This window comes from Dipteris shenzhenensis, chromosome 4 (genome assembly GCF_047967505.1).
Source record: "Dipteris shenzhenensis isolate YYH24624 ecotype China chromosome 4, Dip_SZ_1.0, whole genome shotgun sequence".
In the NCBI taxonomy this organism is placed as follows: domain Eukaryota; kingdom Viridiplantae; phylum Streptophyta; class Polypodiopsida; order Gleicheniales; family Dipteridaceae; genus Dipteris; species Dipteris shenzhenensis.
Window position 1 is genome coordinate 12,665,052 of NC_141599.1, and position 22,113 is coordinate 12,687,164.

At 43.9% G+C, this 22,113-nt stretch overlaps 1 protein-coding gene across 1 annotated transcript; it reads right to left on the reverse strand.

Annotated features, from left to right (window-relative positions):
- Positions 1-2,967: 2,967 nt before the first annotated feature.
- LOC147902472 (ATP-citrate synthase alpha chain protein 3-like) lies at positions 2,968-7,223 on the reverse strand. The gene is made up of 14 exons (XM_087373511.1): positions 6,576-7,223; positions 6,372-6,488; positions 6,180-6,293; positions 6,035-6,097; positions 5,636-5,797; positions 5,450-5,530; positions 5,290-5,341; positions 5,034-5,148; positions 4,818-4,899; positions 4,143-4,238; positions 3,955-4,056; positions 3,723-3,839; positions 3,500-3,616; positions 2,968-3,400 (listed from the first exon to the last, which is right to left on the reverse strand). Exons 2-14 carry the CDS (start codon positions 6,468-6,470, stop codon positions 3,329-3,331), a joined length of 1,272 nt encoding a protein of 423 aa, XP_087229637.1. The 5' UTR covers positions 6,471-6,488; positions 6,576-7,223; the 3' UTR covers positions 2,968-3,328.
- Positions 7,224-22,113: the final 14,890 nt, after the last annotated feature.

A 22,113-nucleotide genomic window follows, 5' to 3' on the forward strand; every position in this document is an offset into this window, starting at 1 on the left:
CCATCCTAGACCACTTGGTCTAGGATGGGAGTAATGATGACAAAAAGATTCCCATCCTAAACCCATGCTAGTCCCATCCATGTGCTAAGGCCCTTAGTATCTTGTAGTCTAGCTATAATGTTTACGATTTCTTCCATTCATTATTTTAGCCACTATGTATTGTCTGATTTCCTTTGTCCATACTTTGGACACTCAATTTTTCGGATCCAATGCTACAATTCTTATAGAGTAATGTGTTACATAGCATCGTGCTTTATACATCACTATTTTTCCACTTTGATCTCTACTTAGATCCACTACTTTGGCCATGTAAAAATTTACATTTTCACATTTATCACCTAAGTATTGAATTCTGTTACCGATGTTTGTTTTGAGTTTGAACTCTCGTTAGCAATTATGTGATCCACAAGATGGACTTGGTAGCAAAGTTTCAAATTCATGTTATGCATCTACGTTTGTCTCAACATTGCCTATATTTGAAAGCAATAGATTCTCTCATCATTATGTGCTCGCTTGTACTTGCATCTATCCAAACATACTGCCCATTTGTTTGTTTTTCCTAACCACTGGTGTCAACCCCAAACTCAACCTGCCACATGTTTATGGGTTGAGGATTAGATTCACAATCATGCAATTAACCGAAATGACCATGGACACTCCAACAAGTTGTAAAATGCCACAGGATACACTTTTGAGTTGAATATAGACTTCCTAGAATCATCTTAATATTAACTCCTCTCCAAGTCTTTTGTGCAAGCGAAAGAATGGTAGTTGCTAGCTCCTTGCGAGAATTAGGATAAGTTCTTTTGTACTTTTGATTTGGTTCCTACATGGCAAGCAAAATAATCAGAATTGGATACATTCAACAACCATATTTTTCTCTCCTTAAAAAAAGAAAACATGATAAAACACACCCTCATCTCACAATGACAAGCATGAAGGTTATTGTATCTTGGATTTGTCAACAATATAGAAATCTCAATAATTCATGACAAACACAACCCTCGCAATCTTACCAAATCTCTATAAAATTTTGAATCTAGATAATTCATGACAAATCACAATCCTTGCAATACCACACTATACATGAGTTGCAATAGAACATCCAATGACACGCCATGACTACTAACTCCCAACTTTGAAACTTTGGTACCCTAAGAGTCGGTTTCTAGATGAATTAAGACAATCCAAATAAATGACAATCTAAATTATGCCTCATCTTGTAATCTTTGCAAGTAAGTTCCCCCTTGTTATTGAAACTTGGAAAATTCGATTGGCATTAGACTCCATCTTGGCCTCGCAAATAATTAACTTAAGTTTATGAAAAACTTAAGGACCCCTTATGAAAAATTAAGGCTTCCTCCTGTCTCAAAGGTTCCAAACACTATATCTTCGCTCTCCTTCTTCTCGGCTTCTTCTCCTCTCCTTCCCTAGCTGCTTCTCTTCTCTCCTTCAAGCTTTTGAGCTCTTTCCTACTCTTTCTCACCCTCTTCTTCTCTCCTGCTCTTCGTCCTATTATCCCTCTTGCTCCTTCATTTCCCTCTGTCCTGCTCTCTTGCTCAATCTACGTTATTATAAGGGAAACTTGGTTGAAATGCATAACAAGAGTGGGTGGAGGTAGTGCTTGGGGTGTTGAATCCCCTTTTTCTCCTGTGTATCTTCTCGCATGTCTCCCACCTTGTTGTCTCCTATACCTTCTCCAGTTGCCTTCAAGCCCATCCCCTCTAGGTCTTCCCTCTATGGTGCATTGTATGGCTTCTTCATCTCCTTACCTATGGTGGTTCTAGGAAAACAAAAAAACCATTGTTTGCCACACATCAATTGTTCCAAGTTATCCTACAACCTCAACCTAGAGATGAGATGAAGAATCCGAGTTGGGAGAAAGGGGGAAGAGGGAGGTCATCTCAAAGCAAGGTATTGTGCAGATTGCAAGCATAGGTCAATGATTTCGCAACCGATAGTGAGCTGGTTTGTGGATCAAAGGAGGCTAGAGCATAGGCGATGCAAAGCAATCTAGGAGGAGGGGGGGCATGGCTGATTGGCAAGAAGTGACTTACAACTAGGAACAAGGGTGAGGGGAGGGAGGGGAGTCAGGTTAAATCACCATAAGGGTTATGTTGATCAAGTTAGAAGTTAAGTCTATTTTAATCAAACGTTCCCTTAGTTGCAATTCTTTGATTTCATGTAAATTAATGTCAATATTGAAATTAAAGTTTCATTTGGATTTTTTCCTTGTGAATTTTCGATGCAAGAAACAAAAATGTAGATGTCTGAATCATGTTGGAAGCATTAGTAGAGTATGCAAGCTAAGAATTTTGTAAGAGAGAAAAGCTAGTATGCTAACAAGACATAATTAATTTCCAGATGAATCAAGACAATCAAAATAATTGACAATCTAAATTACATTTCATCTTGCAATCTTTGGTAACAAGACTTACATCTTATGCTATGCATTTGATTTCTAGATGAATTAAGACAATCAAAATAAATGACAGTCTAAATTACTTCTCATCTTGCAATCGTTGGGAATAGGACTTAAATCTTATGCAATGCATGGGTTGCAGTAGAAACGTCTAGTCACATGCAACCCCAACTCTTACATTTTTGTACCCCAAGAGACAGATTAAGACAATTAAATGACAATCTAAATTCATCTTGCGCTTTCTGATCCTTCAGTAAAATTCCTATCATAAAGATGCATGCACACCATGTCAACATTGTAGTCTTACATCATTACCTCTGGCATATTGCCATCATAACCTACTTAGACTAACCGTTATCATCATAAACAGAATCCTTTTCCTCAATAAAGCCTAATTAAACATGGGAGTCAAGGGGTAGAGAGAGAGAGAGAGAGAGAGAGAGAGAGAGAGAGAGAGAGACTGCCTGCCCTTGAAGTTGGGCATTATGAATTAGGTTTTTGCAAAATATACAAAGCACTAAATATATCAAGTAATTAAACCCACATTAGCCTTGTAGATTAAGATCCTTAAAAGAGAGGAAGGCGGCGAGAGAGGAGAAAGCGAACGAAAGAGCACAAGAGACAATGTTCTGCAGTGACAGTCAAATTTTATTTTTGGATTCTGCTCTAGTAACAACCCTAGGAGCATCAATTGACGAAACTTGCCACAACTAGACAAGGTTATTACATGTGATGGGCCTCTCTTTCAACCAAGAATCACAATACTCCTGCATTTTCAGCTGATCTTACAATCAAACGAAGAATCAAAACATAGGAGATATGAAACAGCAGCAGGGACTAAAACATCCTGCTTGTCTGCCTCAGTCTCTTAGGTTTTAAAGGGGCAGTGAATAGGAACATGTAGCCTCAACCTGAAACTTTGATGTAGTCAATGGCTTGCTTGCAAATGCCTGTCATGCTGGCCTCAGGACCATACGCCTGGAATCCACATAGCACAAAGACAATAAACATATATCGGTCTGGGGACTCGGAGATAAGAAAAAAGACCATGCCATGTTCTTGGTTGAAAAACTTTACCTCAATTGGAACATTGATTTCCTCACTCAATGCCCGCATCTTTGCTAGACCTTGTTGCCAATTTGGTCCACCTCTCCTCACATAAATGCGAATCTTAGACGCCCTCAATTGGTTTTGCTGACATTAGCATAAATAACATGAGGAAGCCTTCATAAGCAAACTTGAAATTGGGAGTGGGAGTCGACAGTGCACCAAATGACGGTAAGTTCCATTTTGTCCTCACCTTCTCTCGCATGGCTCTAATGATACCACCAAAAGTCGCTGCCACATCAGTGAAGTTTGCAATACCTCCACCAACAATAAGAGCCCTTCCACGCCCATCAGGGTTGGCTGTCGCACACTGAAGCAAACATACATCATCCAAATTAGTCTCTCAGAATGACCAGCAGCTAGCACACACAATATCCACACACTAAAGAAGCCTTGGGAATAATGAGGCGAGGAGAAACCCATACATCTATCAATACTCTAGCATAGTGAAGAACTTCCTCTTCATTTGGAGCACCGCTATACTCAGCATAGTTACCAAGATCAGAAGCATAACCCAAGTCTCCCACCTGCAGTCCCCAGATCTCAGCTGTCACTTGTGATTGAGATAAGGAAGAAGCATGGCACATACTCTTTACAAAGCTTCAATGCTTACAGTATCAGCATAGATCACGCTTGCACCTCCACCAGCAACCATTGTCCAGATGCGAGCCTTTGGGTTCAGTATTGCCAATTTCAAGGATGCACTCGTCTGAAAACCATCTCACAATTGTCAAAGCGCTTACACTGAAAATAATAACACCTAACAAACATATGACATGCAGAAATGGCCCAACTTAAAAGCAATTCTGCTCTGATGGCATCCGATGCCTATTCATTTACACCCCGTGTTGTCCTTACCTTAATCAGATAAATCTTCCTATGATTGAGAATTCAGATAAAAATATATACCTTCATAAGACTAGAATATATCCAATCTTACAAATTTAAAGTTTTATAAACAAGCGAAAGAGCAAAGAAAGCCTTTGTAAGAACCTTTAAACAAAATTATAAGTGCATGAGAGAGAGAAAAGAAGTAACTTGGTAGCGAAGCTGCGCTTATATTCTCATTAGTACCCACGCATGAGCTGCCATCTGGGTTATTAAAGATTCCAGAATATCTTGGGTAAACCCAGTGCTCACTAAGCTTCGAAATGCGGACCCAACCAACAAAAGTTCAATAGTAAAGGGGAAGAAAGAAAGCGTCCCATCATTTTCAATTTTTATTGAACTCTCACTGATAAATGAAAATTCCCAAAACCAACTGCTCAGAAGGACTCATAATCCTTACTTTCTCGTCCATTCCATAAACCAACTGCTCAGAAGGACTCATAACCCTTCCAAAGGGTAGTGGGAATTCCACATTTCCCCACCTGTACATTTACGACACAGATGATCAATAGACTTACACAACCCGCAATGGCAAATCTGAAAATTCTGCGCTTCATCAAAAGAACAATACTAGTAGATCCTATTGACAATAGAAGCTATCACAACGAATTCTCACTTTTGGAAATTCTTGAAGGCTGCAGTATCATCCAGCTCGCCACGCATGTCAAGAGGGTATGGCTCACCATGTACAAGAGTAAACGGGTTCATCTCCAACAAAGTGAAGTCTAAGTCTGCTCAATACATTTCAGAAATCTGTGAGACTCTTCATTTTGTCTCTTGCTATAGAGCCGAAGTCATATTCGTACCAAGTAAGTTTGAACTCAAATATTACTCTTGTAGCCGTATCACACTTCTGGGCAAGACTGCATTACCTTCAAACACATTGAATACACCTTTGATGAAAGCTTCAATTTTAGTGCGGACCTGGCAAAAAGCAAGACAGAGAGAAAGATGTAAATGTACATGAAAGAACCACTTTGGTTTGATCGTACTAAAGAAGAAGCAAGATCAAATTCCCAATGATCGAAGTACCTCCAGCGAAAGAGTTGCAATAAGTGGAGCACATAGCTCTGTGTTCAGAGACTGTCCCGTAGGCACAAACACTTGCTTAACCTGCAATACCGAAATAGTCGCATTAACAGCATGCCTAGATGAACCCCTACTGCAGATTCCATAATTGGGAATACCTTCACAGAAAATTAGCAAGAAAATCCCTACCTTGTCCCAATTTTCTTCAATTTCAACTCCTCCACATTCTGAAAAACTCACAGTAGAACCCAGGCGGTCTGACACAATAGAAAAGTAGTACTCGTCATCGTGTGGCATGAATGGCTCCACGATAAAAGTTGTGATCGGAGCTTTTGCTCCACCCATCTCAATCTGGAAAGTACATCATTCAGTCACGTATTTCAAAAGGTGTCAGAAGTAAAATTACGCCCAGATCTATTACTGAGATACTGCCCCGTATCGATATAGATCAGTTTTTCATTAAGAGCTGCGGGGAGGCAGCCCACCACGCAGGTATGGCCCTTCAATGGCATACGCCAATAGTTTAAGGTGAACTCGTTAAAGATGCTATACACTTTACGATCTTGGAAGGGATGCGGCTAGTATTACCTCCTTGCCAAGACGTTCTTTCACAAATGCAATGACCCCAGCCAGATCCAAGTTGAGCGCAACCTGCAATAAATTTTTGTCAAAAACTTCTATTGCAACGCTTAACTCCGATCAGCTACAGGTTTCCTTGCCAGAAAAACCATACCAGACCGCTCTTTCCTCGCTTGCCGAACAGCATATCCGGTTTCACGACAAGTCTGGTGGTAGTTAACCATGGCTCCCTGTCTGCCAATTCACCGAAGTCTGTAGATTGCGTTACCTGTTGTTACAATCAACGTGTTAAACATAGTCGCGAATCAAGAGGAAGGTCTTGTCACTGCGAGCCAGAGACGCATACTTGTGCTGACTTAATGTCAAGCGAGATGCCAGCTAGTCGATTCAGATGCTGCTTCAGAATTCTTTTGGAGTCGTACTCTCTGATTTTCTTCCTAGCCATAGTCGGGGGAAGGAGGGCCTGAAATGCAAAAGAGGGTGAACAACGACCTGCATAGATGAAAATTCTGCAAATCTGGGGACAAGGAGCAAATGCAGGCAGACCCACCTGGAGAAGAAGTCTTGGAGAGGTGGAGAAGGGAGGTACGAGGGGGGGAGGAGGGGTGGAAACGAGGAGGGTAGATAGCCAAGAAAATATGGGGAGGCTGGAATGGGCAGGAAAAGGGGAGAAAGGTGAGGACACGAGAGGAAGCTGCAGAAAGGAGGAGAACGTGCCCTGTTCTCTCTCTCTCTCTCTCTCTCTGTGTTTTCTCTCGCTGGATGCTCTCTTGCTCTCGCCCTTCTACACCACAGCAGGAAGACGTGTGTTCCCCTCTCTCCCTCTTAATACCACACTACCGCAGAAGGAGCCCTGTCTCTCTGTCTCTCTCTCTCTCTCTCTGCGATGGAGCTCTCAAAGGACCACAGCTCACGCGATTAGCAGGGGAGAATGCACGAGGAGCCTGCTGCTGTAGGGGGCTGGATCAAAGAAAGCGGCTTGTGGGTAGAAGTAATGAAGGGAGTATAGATGGCTAAAATAGCGATGGGCAAAGAGAAAATGGTCAAAAAGCATGTTTTGGAGAGAGGAGAGGCGGCCATAGCTGAAGACTTTTGGTCAGTGAGGTGGTGCTGGAATTGATTTGAGTAATGAATGAGAGGTTGATTTGCTTGTGCTGAGGCTCCTTCGGCGGCGCTGACCATTCATCCTACCCAGTAGCCAGTAGCCAGTCCATTGCCAATTTGCCACCTTCATCTTCTTCTTCTTCTTCAAATTCATTCATACTCTCCCTCCCTTCTTCATCTTCATCACCATAATTCACGCCTCTATCTCCTCCCTTCCTCGTCCCAGTTGTTGCTCCTTGGCACTTTCCATTCATTCACTTTTAGTAACCTCCACACATGCCTCTCCCACCTCGTTTGCAATGTTCCCATGTCAGTCTCTCGTGAATTGCCCATTCACCTTCAATCCCCATATCAGTGGCAAACCCCCCCCCCCTCCCCCCCCAAAAAAAGCAAAAACTAGAACCGCGCAGGCAGCTGTGAGTGAACGGTGCCAGGCTGGGCAGCGAGAATCTCGTTCCAAGCCACTGTGCTACCTCCCTAACAGAAACTAGACCAGGGGAGGCAAGATCTAGCAACATCAAATATAGGATTCGCTCATGTGGGTTTGGGGTTGCTTTTTATAATGTGCCACGTGGCTCAACGAGAGGGCAGAAAGGGGGTTTGGTTCCACTACACTGCCTGCCTAAAAAGTGTGTTTGCATGCTGTGTGTTAGTGTTATAGTACAACTGTGGACCCCACGCTCGCCAATCCAAGGCAAGTGCCCCTCGATAAGACCACGGGTGGGTATGAAAAAAAGAGGAAAAAATTCGTCTCTAGTGTCCACCTAGAAGGAGAAGGTGCCTGCTAACATTGGGCTTTTGGCCAATGGTAAGAGCCAATCCCCATGTGGACCGTTGCTTCCATCGAAAATACGAGGCTCCATGCAATTGTACTCCATCCCACCATGCAACCTTCAAGACCGCCTACCTACATTTTCACCCCAATCTAGGGGCCTAGGCACCCCCGACAACCCGTGTTCCCAACTCCATTGATTCCACTCCCTAACAGGGCTTAGAGGAACGAATCATCAAGCAACAACCCAGCTAGGAACAACCACCCTAGACAGTAGTGAATTGTGGGGCTAACTCGAAATTTCAACCTCCTCATGGGGCCTCAAATCCTCCATTTGCCAACCGGAAGACCCACAAGTATCAACCAAGGTCCCTGCTTTTCTATTGGATGGGGATCGGGTCTAAGCACAATAATCGAAGTCAAATTTAGGAGTTCTGAAACCTCTCACCAAGCGTTATCATTTTGGGATAGCTGTACAAGCCCCAACATGTTGAGCTAGTCTACAACAAGTTGTGAGCAGGTTGAGTTAGAGCATGGAATGTTTTCCAAGAGTAGATACGATGTAACGACACAAGCATTTCAATTGGCATTCCCCATGCCATACAGCTCACACTAGGAGGAGAAGGGCATGGGAATGTCCTCTCAAGCTCACTTTTGTAATGAAATAATTGGATTCTTGAATGGATGAAAGATATATCACAGTGCTATCGATTCTTATTGGGACAAAGGGGTCACTCCAGGGTACACATGGAACTCCCTTGCTCAATGATGTCTCAAAGCAACTCACTTACGGCCTACTAACACTGAAGGTACTTGATTCATTGCACTACATCACTTCATTGAACATTGGGACATAATGGTTGAAGTTAATGGTAGCTAGCTATATTCATCACCTTGTCATGTCCCTCACTGAATGCCACATACCTTCATAAAATAATAAGGGCCTAATCAAGTCTAAATGAGGCCTTTCATCAAGTGGTAGCCTTCCCTAAGGCATACACCCTATGCATGTGCCGGAATGGAAATGCACACTTGAATATCTCAATTTGACACCAATTGCATGCCCCTAGGAACCACAAGGCATACAAGTACCATTGGGGACATTTAACACGAGGCCTACATCAAGAAAAAACAAGAGTGCACAAGTGCACGTGGGCACTGGCTACTAGTATAGTGGTATATTGAGTGCTTTTCAATGCAAAAGAGAGAGAAAACAAAATTTTAAAGACATTGGGCTATTAAAAGCACTTTTAGTCCTGACGGTAAAAATCTTTGTAGGAGATCTCCATAAATGGCAATTTGAAACACACAACTCGATTAACTTTTTAACAAAACTACATGTGGAAATTCACAATCCTAAGGAGGTAATGCTAATGAAAAACTTATCCATTAGTTGGGGGAGAAGATACCAAAGTTTTAAAGGGGGTGGTGACATTCATGTGGGCCACAATGGTTGGAGAAGGGCTCCCCCTCCCTCTTGTTTGTGAGATTAAATACTTATTTACTCCCTTGTTACTATGGCAATCTTCACCATTAATGTGTAAATGTTCAAATTACCATATAGATGCTCAAGAAGGATCATTAAGCGATCTCTTTTGTTGAGCTCCTTTATAGTCTAGCTTTAGCTTAATTGAGCTAGTCTTGATTCCATCGAAGAAATCAATTTATTTTGTTAAACCCAAAGGAAAAAGCCCTCTCCTTAGGATAACTAAAGGAAATGGATCACTTTGATGGAATTAGGCACCTTTAGAAGACCTTGACATGCTATGTATGTGAACAAATGAATGGTCGAATTAGCTTATAATAATCAATAAAGATGATTGTGGAGTGTGAAAATTTGTATGCCAATGGAAAGCTTCCTTACAATAAAAGTAAAAGTTCTAGTAAAAAAGTATCAGTCGCTTCTAGTTCATCTATCTTAATGGAATAATCAATGAAAATTTTCTAAACAGACTCACAAAGTCCTACATAAGTTGATTAGGATCTAATTAGAAAAACAACTAAAGATAGTAGTTTTGATTGTTTGTCCTTGTATTGAAAGTTTATGGAAGCCATGTCCAACCTACCAATTGATAATTAATCCCCCTCGATGTACTCTAGAGAATAATGATTGCTGTGTTGTTCCCTACTCCATGGTACATGGTCACGCTAGGCCAGTTGCCACTTTTATCAAGTAGCCTATGAGTATCTTCATGTCCACATGGTTTGTAATTGCTTGTCCTCTTATTAAAGCTGGGCTTCACTTCTCCAAGGGGAGCACTTTTTGTTTGCTTTTGTAATCTATGATTCTAATCCAACAACCACGTGCATGTGTTCTAAACTTATCCTCCCCTATACCTAGAATCTATTCAACCTATCAACTTTTTTTTGGGGCATTGGGAAATATGTTTTCTTTGTTCAATTAAAAAAATCAAACTTTGGTTGATACATCATAAAGGCTAACTCCTCCCCTATCTTTTATGATTTAGAGCAAGTGTGTGAAGGCCTTGTGTCATTCTGTGTTAGTGACCGCGAAAAATAACTTCTAAACTGAATAAATATGTTGCTCATAATTTTAACATTACTGACAGTAATAATAGGATGATTGGGTAGTAATAAGACAGATACCATCGAGTTGTTAAAGTACTATTGACAGTAACCATTTATATACTATCAATGCAATGATAATATTGATAGTAGTATGGCATTTATTGACAGTAATATTTCCTAGTGTCTTGCTAGTTTTTTCTTACAAAAGGCTTGTGAGAGCCACAAGTGACAAATAGTGGGAGTGAAAAACAAATTTTTTAGCCCAAAATGGGAGTTTGCAATCAATTGCATAACTACATTGAATGGAGATGCAAAATTTGTCACAAGGGAAAATAGGGAGGTGTCGCTCATATAAGGGGTCACCTACTTGCTAATAAATCTACATTGGAAATTGTAGCTACTTGACATTCAAATGATAAACTATAGGCAAGTGGAAAATTACGAAGAAGGACGATTTGTCAAGTCATGAGTGATAGTTCCAATGTTTCATCTCCCACTGTTCTAACACAATCTCAAACTCCAATCATACAACCTCACACAAGACATGAGGCTACTCAAGCCTATTTCAATAGTATTAGTGCAAGCATGCCATCATTGGGGAACTAGGCCACAGAGTGCATCATCTACTCACCACCCAAAAATTGAGCAATCTGTTCACCAACAAGCACCAAATTAGTAGGAAAGAGACATAGTTGGACTCTAGGCTAGTAGACATCCGCATACCATAGAAGCCCCATCCACAAGCGATGCATCAACCTAGCTCATCAAGTGCTGGCATGTCTCTTGTAGGAAACATTGTCTATGTACTGATCAATCTCTCGAGTACCGAGCCCCTTATGCCAATATATTGCTGCAAGTCAAGGCTATAATTATCATACAAGCCTATAGATTTTGAGTTAAAAGTTCATATATCCCATCTTTTTAGGAATCGGTGCCGTTTGGTAGACCGGAATGTATTGATCACCTTGTATAATGTAGTGACTTATAATGCTAGACTGAGTTGCATTATCACCATTTTGGGGATAGTTGTATCCATTGAAGATAGGTTTGGGGTCTCTCCAATCACTAGGTAGCTCTTCCACCAATACTTGATTAGGGGATTAATTCGTGGTGGTGGTGGTTGAGGTCCAATATTGGCAGGGGTAATGGAGTATTTTGAGCCCTAAATTGCCCTTGATTGGCTGATGTGGCTCCTTGTACTGCCAATTGTGCCTGATTGGATGGATTGGGCAGTGCAAGTGATGGTAGATGCGGCCTTTGTTGATACATGGGTTGAGGAATCACCCTAGGATAATGACATTGGGATGTGCCATGATTTCCCCTATGAGCACAATGGGCACAGTAGAGTGTTGGCCTGGCTCTAAGACGAGGGCATTCCTTAGTGGGATGATTTCGAGTGCATACCCCACACCATATGTTATCTCTTTGTGGAAATAGATTGGGGTTGCTAGGACCATCTTTTGGTGCTTCTATCTTCCATTGTTGGCTCAACTTGTTTAATAGATCTGTGGCCAACTCTTCCATGTTGAGCACCTTGGGCATAATGCTTGCATCCCTAGTTGCTTCGGAGGTTGAAGTCTGTGCTATTTGGGACATATCAGAGGAAGCTAAAGATTTATGCCAAAGGTCCCCACATCAATAAGTTAGGCCAATACTTCGAAGGTGATGATACTAATGCAACTATCTCAATCTGCCAAAATTCTGCCAGGATTTCCCAGCCCCCAGCCCTCTTCGTGTAGCAATTTAGCCCCTAGGTTATGTCCTTAGCCTCCTCCTCTTCTATTGATTCGCTTTATTACTCAGTTGCCATCCTTATTCCCCATGGATCCTGAAAATGAGTCCTTTGAGTTCGAAACGTGGAGCTCAGTCTCCACCCCCCCATTCCACAAGCCATCGGCCCCTCCGAATCACAGAGCACACCTTTAGGCACCATCCGTATATCCTCTGACTTCCTAGCCGAGGCCTTACAGACAAAGGAAGAAATTTTGACCCAATAGGCCACTGAAGATGTGCCTATAGCAATGGGCACTCCCCCTCTAGATCATAAAGGAAGCGCACTCCCGCCCCCACACAAGTGGAATAAAAAATTGTGCAATCTCAAACACACTCACCGCTTGGAGAGGCATGGCTCCAAGAGCTCAATATATGTGCCATCCACTCCCACTACTATGCATCTGAGGGCCATGACTACACCCTCCATTACCACAATGCAATGGCATATCAAGCGCTGAAAGCGTTGGAGGTTCAGGCATCTCCCACAGTGATACATCTTGGATCTGTAGGCATGGACCGCCTCTCCTGTCACCTGGATATAAGGCTACTAGGAGAATTCCTCTATGCCTACAACTCCGACACAAATGTCAGCATCTTGCATGATGCAATGGGCACTCCCCACTTCTACCACCTTAACTTGGATGTGGTGTGAGCTGCCTTCGACCTCCTGGTCATCATCAACAAATACTCTCTAAAGAAGAAGATGGCCCTCAATGAAATCCACAGATACAATCATAAGAAGAGCAAGGGGTGCATTAATTTTTTGGATATTATCAAGCCACAATTGGAAAAGTTAACATGCGCTCTCTAGTGTACTAGAACCAGAAGCTTGACACCATCTGGATGGGGGAGTGGGTGTGAGTGTCTACACCAAGGAATGTTGGGAGAGGTGGGGAAAACCTTCCCTTGAGCAAATTCACTTGGTAGTGAAGCTAGCCTATGACAAAATTGCTGAAACCTTGGGAGTCCTCATAGGTATTAACATTAAGATATTCGGCTTCACAGACACCGTTAGATTTATAGTCATGTACTTTACCCACAACAACCTAGATATGAAGCCATCCTAGGCAAGCCCTTCTTGCAAATGTCCTAAACTTATACATGATTGGTGCATTGACAACATCTATTTATGGCATGTGGATCAAAACATGTCAGTGGACTTGTGTACATACAAGTCCCACCCTTTGTCATGACAACTATTTGCCGTAGAGTTCGAAACAATCGATAGGACCACATTCCTAAAATTGTTCCAAACATAACAAGAAGGAGGAAGATGAATTTTGGTATGCCCCTCTCCCCGAGCTAGAGTTCTCTCAGAATTGGATGCACATTTTGGCAAACATTGAGGATTCCAAATAACAACCCTCGAGCGCGAAGAGTTGAGCACAGTGGTTCCCCTCAGAATGTTTAACATGCTCAAACCCCACGAGGCAAGCAGAGGGACAGTAAAGATCAAATCAAACCTCCACTATCTAACATCTGTGAGTTCCACTACTGCTCACCATGAGTACTCCTTTGATTGGGGATCATGGTTGAGCAAGATTACCCCTCCAATCGGTAGCATAAGTGCCATGAAGGAGCCCCCCTTAGGTCTAAGAAGCTCCCAAGTTCCAAAAGCCCAAAGTCTCCCACTAGGGCCAAGAGGGACACCACCACAAGGGAGGTGGAGGAGGAGGATGAAGAAATGGAGGACCTACGACAAGTACCTTCCCATTACAAGGCCTACACAATCGAGGATCGCAAGATCTTATAGCAACAGGACAAGAGAACCCAAGAAGAGCTAAGGTTAAGGAGGTAAACCTGGCACCAGAAGGGGAGGACCCACAACTAGTATTCATATTAGATTATCTCACCTCCAACAAGGAGCGTGCTTTAATTGCCCTCCTTTAAGAGTACAAGGACTGCATGGCCTGGAAGTACACAGATATGACGGGTGTGCCCATTGAAATCGTGCAGCACACAATACCCATGCTAGATGATGCCAGGCCAGTGTGCCAGCATCCCTACTCTATTAATCCCAAACATGCGTTTATAGCGAGGGAGGAGATCCAAAACTCATAGATGTGGGATTCATCTATGAGATAGAGCATATAGATTGGGCATCACCCATCGTGATATTCCTAAAAAAGAATGGAAAGATTCGCGTATGCGTGGATCTGAAGAAAGTCAATGCCACCACTAGGTGCGACCATTATCTATTGCCTTTCACAAAACATGTTCTAGAAAGAGTAGTAGGAAAGGAAGCTTATAGCTTTGTAGATGGATTCTCATGATACAACCAAGTATCTATCATCCTGCGAGACCAACATAAAACTTCCTTTGCAACCGAGTGGGGCATGTATGCAGCCAAAGCAACGATATTTGGGCTTACCAATGCACCTACCACATTTCAATGGTTGATGATCACCGTCTTCAAGGAGTATGTAAGGGACTTTGTAGAAGTATTCTTGGATGACATGCGCTTGAAATCGACATGGTATGATCACCTGAGATGCTTGAAACTAGTCCTTGAAAGATGTAGGTTGTATTGGATATCCTTGAATCCCCTCAAGTGCCAATTTTGGTTCAAACATGTCATGATTCTCGGTCACATAGTGTCTGAGAATGACATCTCCACGGATTACAACAAGATCAAGCTCATTCTAGAGTTACTGCCCCCCACTAATGCCAAGGGAGTGCAACGGTTTATGGGCCTTACAGGCTACTATATTGAAGGTTCATCCTATTCTATGCAGAGATAGCCCGGCCATTGTACAAGCTGTTAGTAGCCTTTGAGTGGACCGATGAATGTTAGAAATCCTTTGAGACCCTCAAGTTAGCTCGAGCCATAGCATCAGTATGCCAGGCCTCAGACTAGAATCTAGTATTCCATCTCCACATAGATGCCTCAAACTTTTCCATCGGATGTGTGTCAGCCCAACCAGGGGAGTACAACCTAAACTACCTGGTGTACTTTGCTAGTTGACAATTAAATTAATTACACGACAACAGAGAGGGAAGATCTAGCCATGGTCTACGTAGTTAAGAAGCTTAGGCATTACTTGTTAGCCAACAAGTTCATCTTTTTTGTTGATCATCAAGCCTTACTGTATTTGGTTAACAAATCTTGCATGACAGGACACATCACAAGGTGGATGCTAATCCTTTTGGAGTTCAACTTCATAGTTATGGTACATACGGGAAAGACCCATGTCCTGGCTAACCACCTCTCAAGGCTCTCCTATTCCTCATTGACATAATTCTGGAATAGGCAACCGAAATAGGCCACTACCTAGCAAATGGATTGCCTCTAGACAAAGTCCTCAAGAGGGACATATCCCACAAATTGGTCAAGGGCGTAGCACCATATCAACTAATTGCAGGCCAACTACACCACATGGGCAAGGATGGCTTCATGCGCAGGTGCATGTGCAAGCAAAAATACATCGACGTGCTCAAAGAAGCCCATTTTGGGATAGCAGGCGGTCAACAGTTATGCCAATGGAATATGTAGTGCCCAGCCTTTGCATCATAGTCAAGGAAAGGCTCACCAAAAATGCCTTGGTGGAGTGCTTAATTGATCTCAAATAGCTAGATGAAACAAGATTGAGTGTGGCCTTTTTCCTCCAAGTGGAGAAGGCACGATGCTAAAAATGGTTCGACTGCAACCTCAAAAACAAGGACCTCGAGGAAGGAGATCTTGCACTTCTCTATAGAGTCCACAACACCAAAAGTAAACTTAAATACAGGGGCATGGGTCCCTACCATGTAGTGGAGATTACTCCGCAAGGCGCATGCTGAATAGCTACCTTGGATGGAGTGGAAATGGATGGCTACCTTAATGGGAGCAAATTGAAAAGATACTATGGCCCCCTCACCTTGGAGGCCCTCCAAGCCATCCATAAGGAAAGGGAGCTTAAGGTTGTGGTAGCCCAGATGAAACATCAGGCCATCAAAGAAGCCAAAGCATGAAATGGTGGTAAATTCAGACAACATAAACAAATGGCCATGTTTCTACACTCGAACATCTAGGACCGATTGATGAACTAATGATAGATCTAGCTAGGTTGAATGTCCAATTGTTGGGCTCGAGCTTTACGCATCTAAAGGCTTGTGGATTTCAGGAGCGAGTTATAACTTCATCTCCCACAAAGTATGGGAAGCATTACAGGTACCCCTAAACCTTTCTGTGGCTTTAGTCCATGCAATCAACAGTCAACTCAAGCACATTGGGGTATGAGGACTTGAAACTAATGGTTTTTTGTCAGGAAGTAGAGATTAATTTTTATGTTCTTCCCATAGATGTGATCAACAAAAAGATGATATTGGGAAGGACCTAGTGCTACGCTGTGAACTGCCAAATCGACTAGAGGGCTTGAACAACAACTCTCATGAATGGCAAGAGAACTACAATAATTCCTCTTTGTGAAGTTTATCCCACCTCCCCAACATAATACCACTGCCTGTAAAAGGCAAGGAAATTTTAGAAGACAATCCCAAGGCCCAAGTAACCCCTAGCACTCCTGGCTCCGAAGGAAGTCTAGTCCAAGATAGCATTAAGTTCTAATTGCAGTGATAGCAAGGCCATGCCGCAAGCTACTCTTCTACCCCTATGACCCATCCAAAAATGCCATGAACAATAGGTATGAGAGGCCATTCTCTATGCACAACACCACTTCAATAGAAGTCAATGGCCCTAGAAGACCGAAGCAGGGAAAGTGTCTCTGATCCCTTCTTGGCCTGCACCAACACGAGCAATCCCATCCAAGAGAACAGCTCGATGCTACCAATTGCCTCGACTGCAAGGGCCAATTTCACCACTCCATGCACAGCAACTCACCAGTGCTGGGTTGTGAGAAAGCTCTTGGGAGCCTAGGGCTACTACCAAGGCGAGTGAGCCACTTAGGTCCAAAAACTTTTGATGACACCAAATACACGATCCCAAATTGCTGGGGTTCAAAAGGTAGTAACACAAGAACCTGTGTCAACTCTAGATGTAGTCCCACAACAACCTACCCTCGAGCCCATTGAGCCCCCAAGCCCATGGAGTGCCATGATTCCATGTATAGTGCAGCTCAATGAGAAGGTCACTCAGATCCTCGAAGAAGCAACACAAGAACCAACCCCTAAAAGTGGGGTAGTTACACAAGAACCTTCCTCTAGGCTCATGCGCATGCCATCAAAGGACACGTTAGTCAATAGAGCATTGATGGTGTTACATGGGCATAACTTGTTTACCATATTAACGGGTCGTGGTACCACAAGAACCTATTTTTACCCCGATTATAGCCACACAAGAACCCGCATGCCTTACCCCGAGAGAGATTCATCAAAGGGAAAAAACTATGCCAGTGCACACGTGACAATCGGGATGATGCACAAACTCAATGCGTGCTCTACTTAGCTAATGACGTGGTATGCTACTGCTCAGCATTCATCTCCATTGCATTCCACCTAATCATCAAGTCCAGGTCTAGCTAAGTCCATACCATAGGCATACACCCACATGCACCAGCAGCTCGTGAGTCCTTGGTATCCCAATGTACTCACTCACATTCACGGTCAACATTAGGTGTATATGGTCAGCACACTTGCTGTGCTTTTTTTTCATGTTTTGGATCCTTGCACGCTGACCTCACGATCTATGCATCATCGAGTTCGTTCATCCTATTTTTCCCTTCACACGACACCCTCAACATCAACAGCCCCCTCCTCTTCCTTTTGTCCCTCCCCCCCCCCCCCTTCTCTCTCACACAAATTTTGACATCTACTATCCCCATAGCCATCGCCTTTTCTATATCCCCACGGCCGTTGATTTTCTGTTATGCTGTCGACTCATCGCTATAGCTCCTAACCCCATGATTGTTGCCTTTTCTATAACCCCCCTTTCTGTTGTCCCACGGTTGTTGCTTTCTCGTTATCGCCATGGCTGTCGCCTTTCTGTTGTCCCACGGTTGTTGCTTTCTCATTATCGCCATGGCTGTTGCCTTTTCTATTATCCCACCGACCCATCGCTTTATCTCCTATCCCCATGACCCATCACCTTATCCTATCCCCCCAGCCATAGGGATACCCAAAACTATAATAGGCCCCCTATCCCCTAAGGTCGTCACCTTAGCAAAAAGAGAAAAACTCTGCCATATTTCTACCAGATCTTCCTTAGCCCTTAGCCCTCTTCTAGCATGCATTCCAACCCCATTGAATGTTCTCAGCCTCATCCTCCTCCACTGACTCTCTCCTCACACAACTACCATCCTTTTTCCCCATGGATCTCGACGATGATTTCTTCAAATTCAAAATGGAACTCGGCCTCCACCCCCCAAATCCACAGCCGACCGGCCCCTCTAAATCCCAAAGTACACCCTCAAGGACAATTCGGATCCCCTCTGATGTTCCAACAAAGGAACTACAAATAGAGGAGGAAATCTTGATGCAACAAGCCACTCAGGAACCATCAACAACACCTGTGGCCACTCCCTTCAAGTCCTCCAAGAAGTGTGCCTTAGCTCCAACGCAAGGGAAGTACAAGATTGTGAGGTCCTAGACGCACTCGCTGCTTGGAGAAGCTTGGTTGTAACAACTCAAGGGATGCACGATCCACTCTTGATATGCCTACGAGAGGCATGATTACACCCTCCACTACCACAAAGTGACTGCATACCAATCCCTCAACGATCTATAGGTGCAAGCCTCCCTAGCACTAATAGGCCTTGGACCCATTGTTGCGGACTATCTTCCCTGTCACCTTGACATGAAGCTACTCAGGGGGCTCCTCCAGGCCTACAACTTGAACACCAACATCGACATCCTACGTGACACAATAGGTACCCCTCACTTCTACCACCTCAATGTGGATGTGGTGCATGTTGCCTTCAACCTCCTTGTCATTGCAGAAAAGTACTCATAGAAGAAAAAGTTGCACAAAGCCCTTGGCTAGATTTGCAACTATGACCAAAAGAAGAGCAAGGGCCACACCCACTTCTCCAAAATTACCAAGCCAGAGATGGAAAAATTAGCATGTGTACTCCAGTGTGGCCAGGTCAAGCATATGGACCACCACCAATCAATCATGCCCAATGTCCTCTCATGATTGGTAGCACCACAGGTGACCAACTTGGTGGATTACTTCTGTAATTAGATGTAAGAAGACCTCAAGACTTATGGTGAGGTCCTTGGCAACCCCATGTTATATATGCCAATGCTCTACCACATGATGCAGCAACAACTGCTGATTGGATATGGGCTGGCCGTCAATGTAGCCTTAAGATCTATGCCAGTAGAAGAAGAGGAGACAGTGCCGTACCTAAGTGACCAAGGACAGATTCGAGTGCCACCCCCTCCAGCCATCTTGCTAAGCCACCCCTTGACAACCAGCTGTGCGCCCAATACAGATTGCCAGGTGCGAGAAAGCCTGAGAAGGCAACATCATCTTAAGCATTCCACTCTGCTCTCGAAGGGCAAGCCTACCACAAGGACCCCATCAATGTCGATGACTTCCCTAGGGTGATACTGTACACATTGGTCTCTACCTTCAAGCCCAAGGCATGCAGGCTACCCCCTCTGCTCCCCAAGTCTTGGCTTCAGCTTTCGTTCAATCCTAGGAGACCTCCTCCTTCACCAGATCCTCTTTGTCCCCATGGGCCAGGCTCACATAAGCCCTCTAATTTCTCAGCACGTACCATTACCAGACCCCGGGCAACTACAGCGCCATGCCAGTCGAGTAGCTCTCACACATTGATCAAATGGAGCTCCAGCTCTACTATTGGATGTGATGGCCCAGCTCCCATGGTGGTGCAAACAATCTTGTAGAGGAGGCAAGAGAATGCCTCCTCCCAGTTATCATCCTCTCTCCTTTAGGCACAACTCAGCACACATGACAACCACATGCTTATGGTTGAAACCACTATCGACAAAGCGGAGGAATATCAGGCCAAGACCAAAGAGCTGGAAGTCTCCCTCACCAAGATCAAGGATGAGCTTTTTGCCAGTGAATCCCTGGTCCAAACCCTTAGGGGGACTAGTTCAATAAGGCAGAATCCATCCCTTATGCATGGGAAGAATGTAGGGTGCAAGCCGAGGAGCACCAAGCTAGACTCAGGGGATCCGATAGACAAATCCAAACCCTCCAAGATCTCTTAGCATAGGAGCACGCCCTCACAATCACCATGCAGATAGAAAATGAGAGCCTGCACACCTTTGGCCACCCAAAGGAATTGATATTGGAAGACAGGAATAGCAAGAGTTATGTACAAATGTACCGGGATGTCTCCACACAATTTGCCACTTACATGCTCGCCCCACGCACTATCCCCCAAACACTCCAAATGCACTTCGATGCACTCGAGTCACAAAACGTGATCCTCCACATAGACCTCACTCCCCCTCTTCTGCCCAACACACTCCAACCCATCCCCCGCCACAATCCCAACCATTGTTACCCCATCCTTGCCATGTCATATTTCTCCCTCAACCTTCAGCTTGCTAGTGTCTCCCTCCTCTGTCCTTTCGATCTTTAGACCCTCTCTGCCCACCCCATCTTGCTCAACTTCCAAGCGTGATGCTGGGTCATCACATAGTCCACAAACTATCCACGAGATAATGAAGTGATGCAACTAACGAAGCCCGACGAACTCAGCTCATGGGTCTGCACTCTCGACGGCCTCTAAGCCAACATCACCTTGATGTAGAGCTATGGTTGGGCCTCCGCTATCCAAATGTAAGGGCACCTAGTTGCATATGATTCCACTTTTTGCCAGCCCCTTGGCATAATCATTTTGTTTAACCGAGTGCTACAGGCTCTCCAGGACTCTCTCTCATCCTTAGTCATCGATTTCAAAACTATTCATGTAGCATACCATGAAAATGTCACCAATGGGCAAGGGCTGGAAGCTATTGCTGTCTTCAACTCCACTGTCCACCCTGTCAAAATCCCACAGCCACCTCTTGCAGATCCCGTCCAACCCCCCCAGCAACCCACCAATCCAATGCTGCCCCCACTACCCCACACAAACCTCCTAAAGTACTCCTCTAATGCCTCCAACACAAGCTCTGCATAGCATGGGACCTGGTAGTCCATCTCCTCTAATGCTCCTATCCACCTTTCGAATGAGGCACTCAATGTGTCCTTGAGGACAATGAATTTTGAACCTACGCCCATCGATCCGTTGCCCGTAGGGACTACTGAGGAGGAACCTATGCCCATGGATGACAATGAGACCCCTCCAGCACCTCCCTCATCCAAACCCGAAGATGTCCAATAGCGACCCAATCTATAGTCCTTTCAAGACTTGCCCAATAGCACCCTAATGCATTACTAGAAGGCTTAGCTCAAAGGCTCTCACCTCCACCTCTATGAAATTATGGAAGTTCATGCCCCTCACTCAGCTCATTACCTAGTCCTTCTATTTTCCCAACACAATCCAATAATATTTCACTCTGAATCCCCATACCAAGGTATTTATAATTCAGACCCATGGTATTTACAATGATGCACTCCACTCATACTCACATCCCACTAATTACTATCAACCCACATTAATTATTACATGAAATGATGTAGTCAACATCAAAAGAATGACAAGCCACCAACAAGAGTGGCCGTCAAAAGTCATCTCCTGCTGCCAACTTCTTCATCATGCTTCTTGGTTCTTATGTTTCCACGGCTGGCTTTTGTCACCGTCCGGATCCCACAAATCCTCCCACAAGTTTCAAAAGAAAATATCATTTTTTGTTGTCACACTAGACCATTGGATGATCGAGCCACAATAGTAGCTCTACTTTACCTGTTGTCATAGCACCAGAAGTGGGATCTATAGCGGGATCTCTAGCTACACCAACAATTTTTGCACTTGTAGCAGATCCTACCATTGCTCAAGCATAGGTAGAATGGGATAAGAAAGATAAGTATGCATATCATTTGATCAAGGAGAAT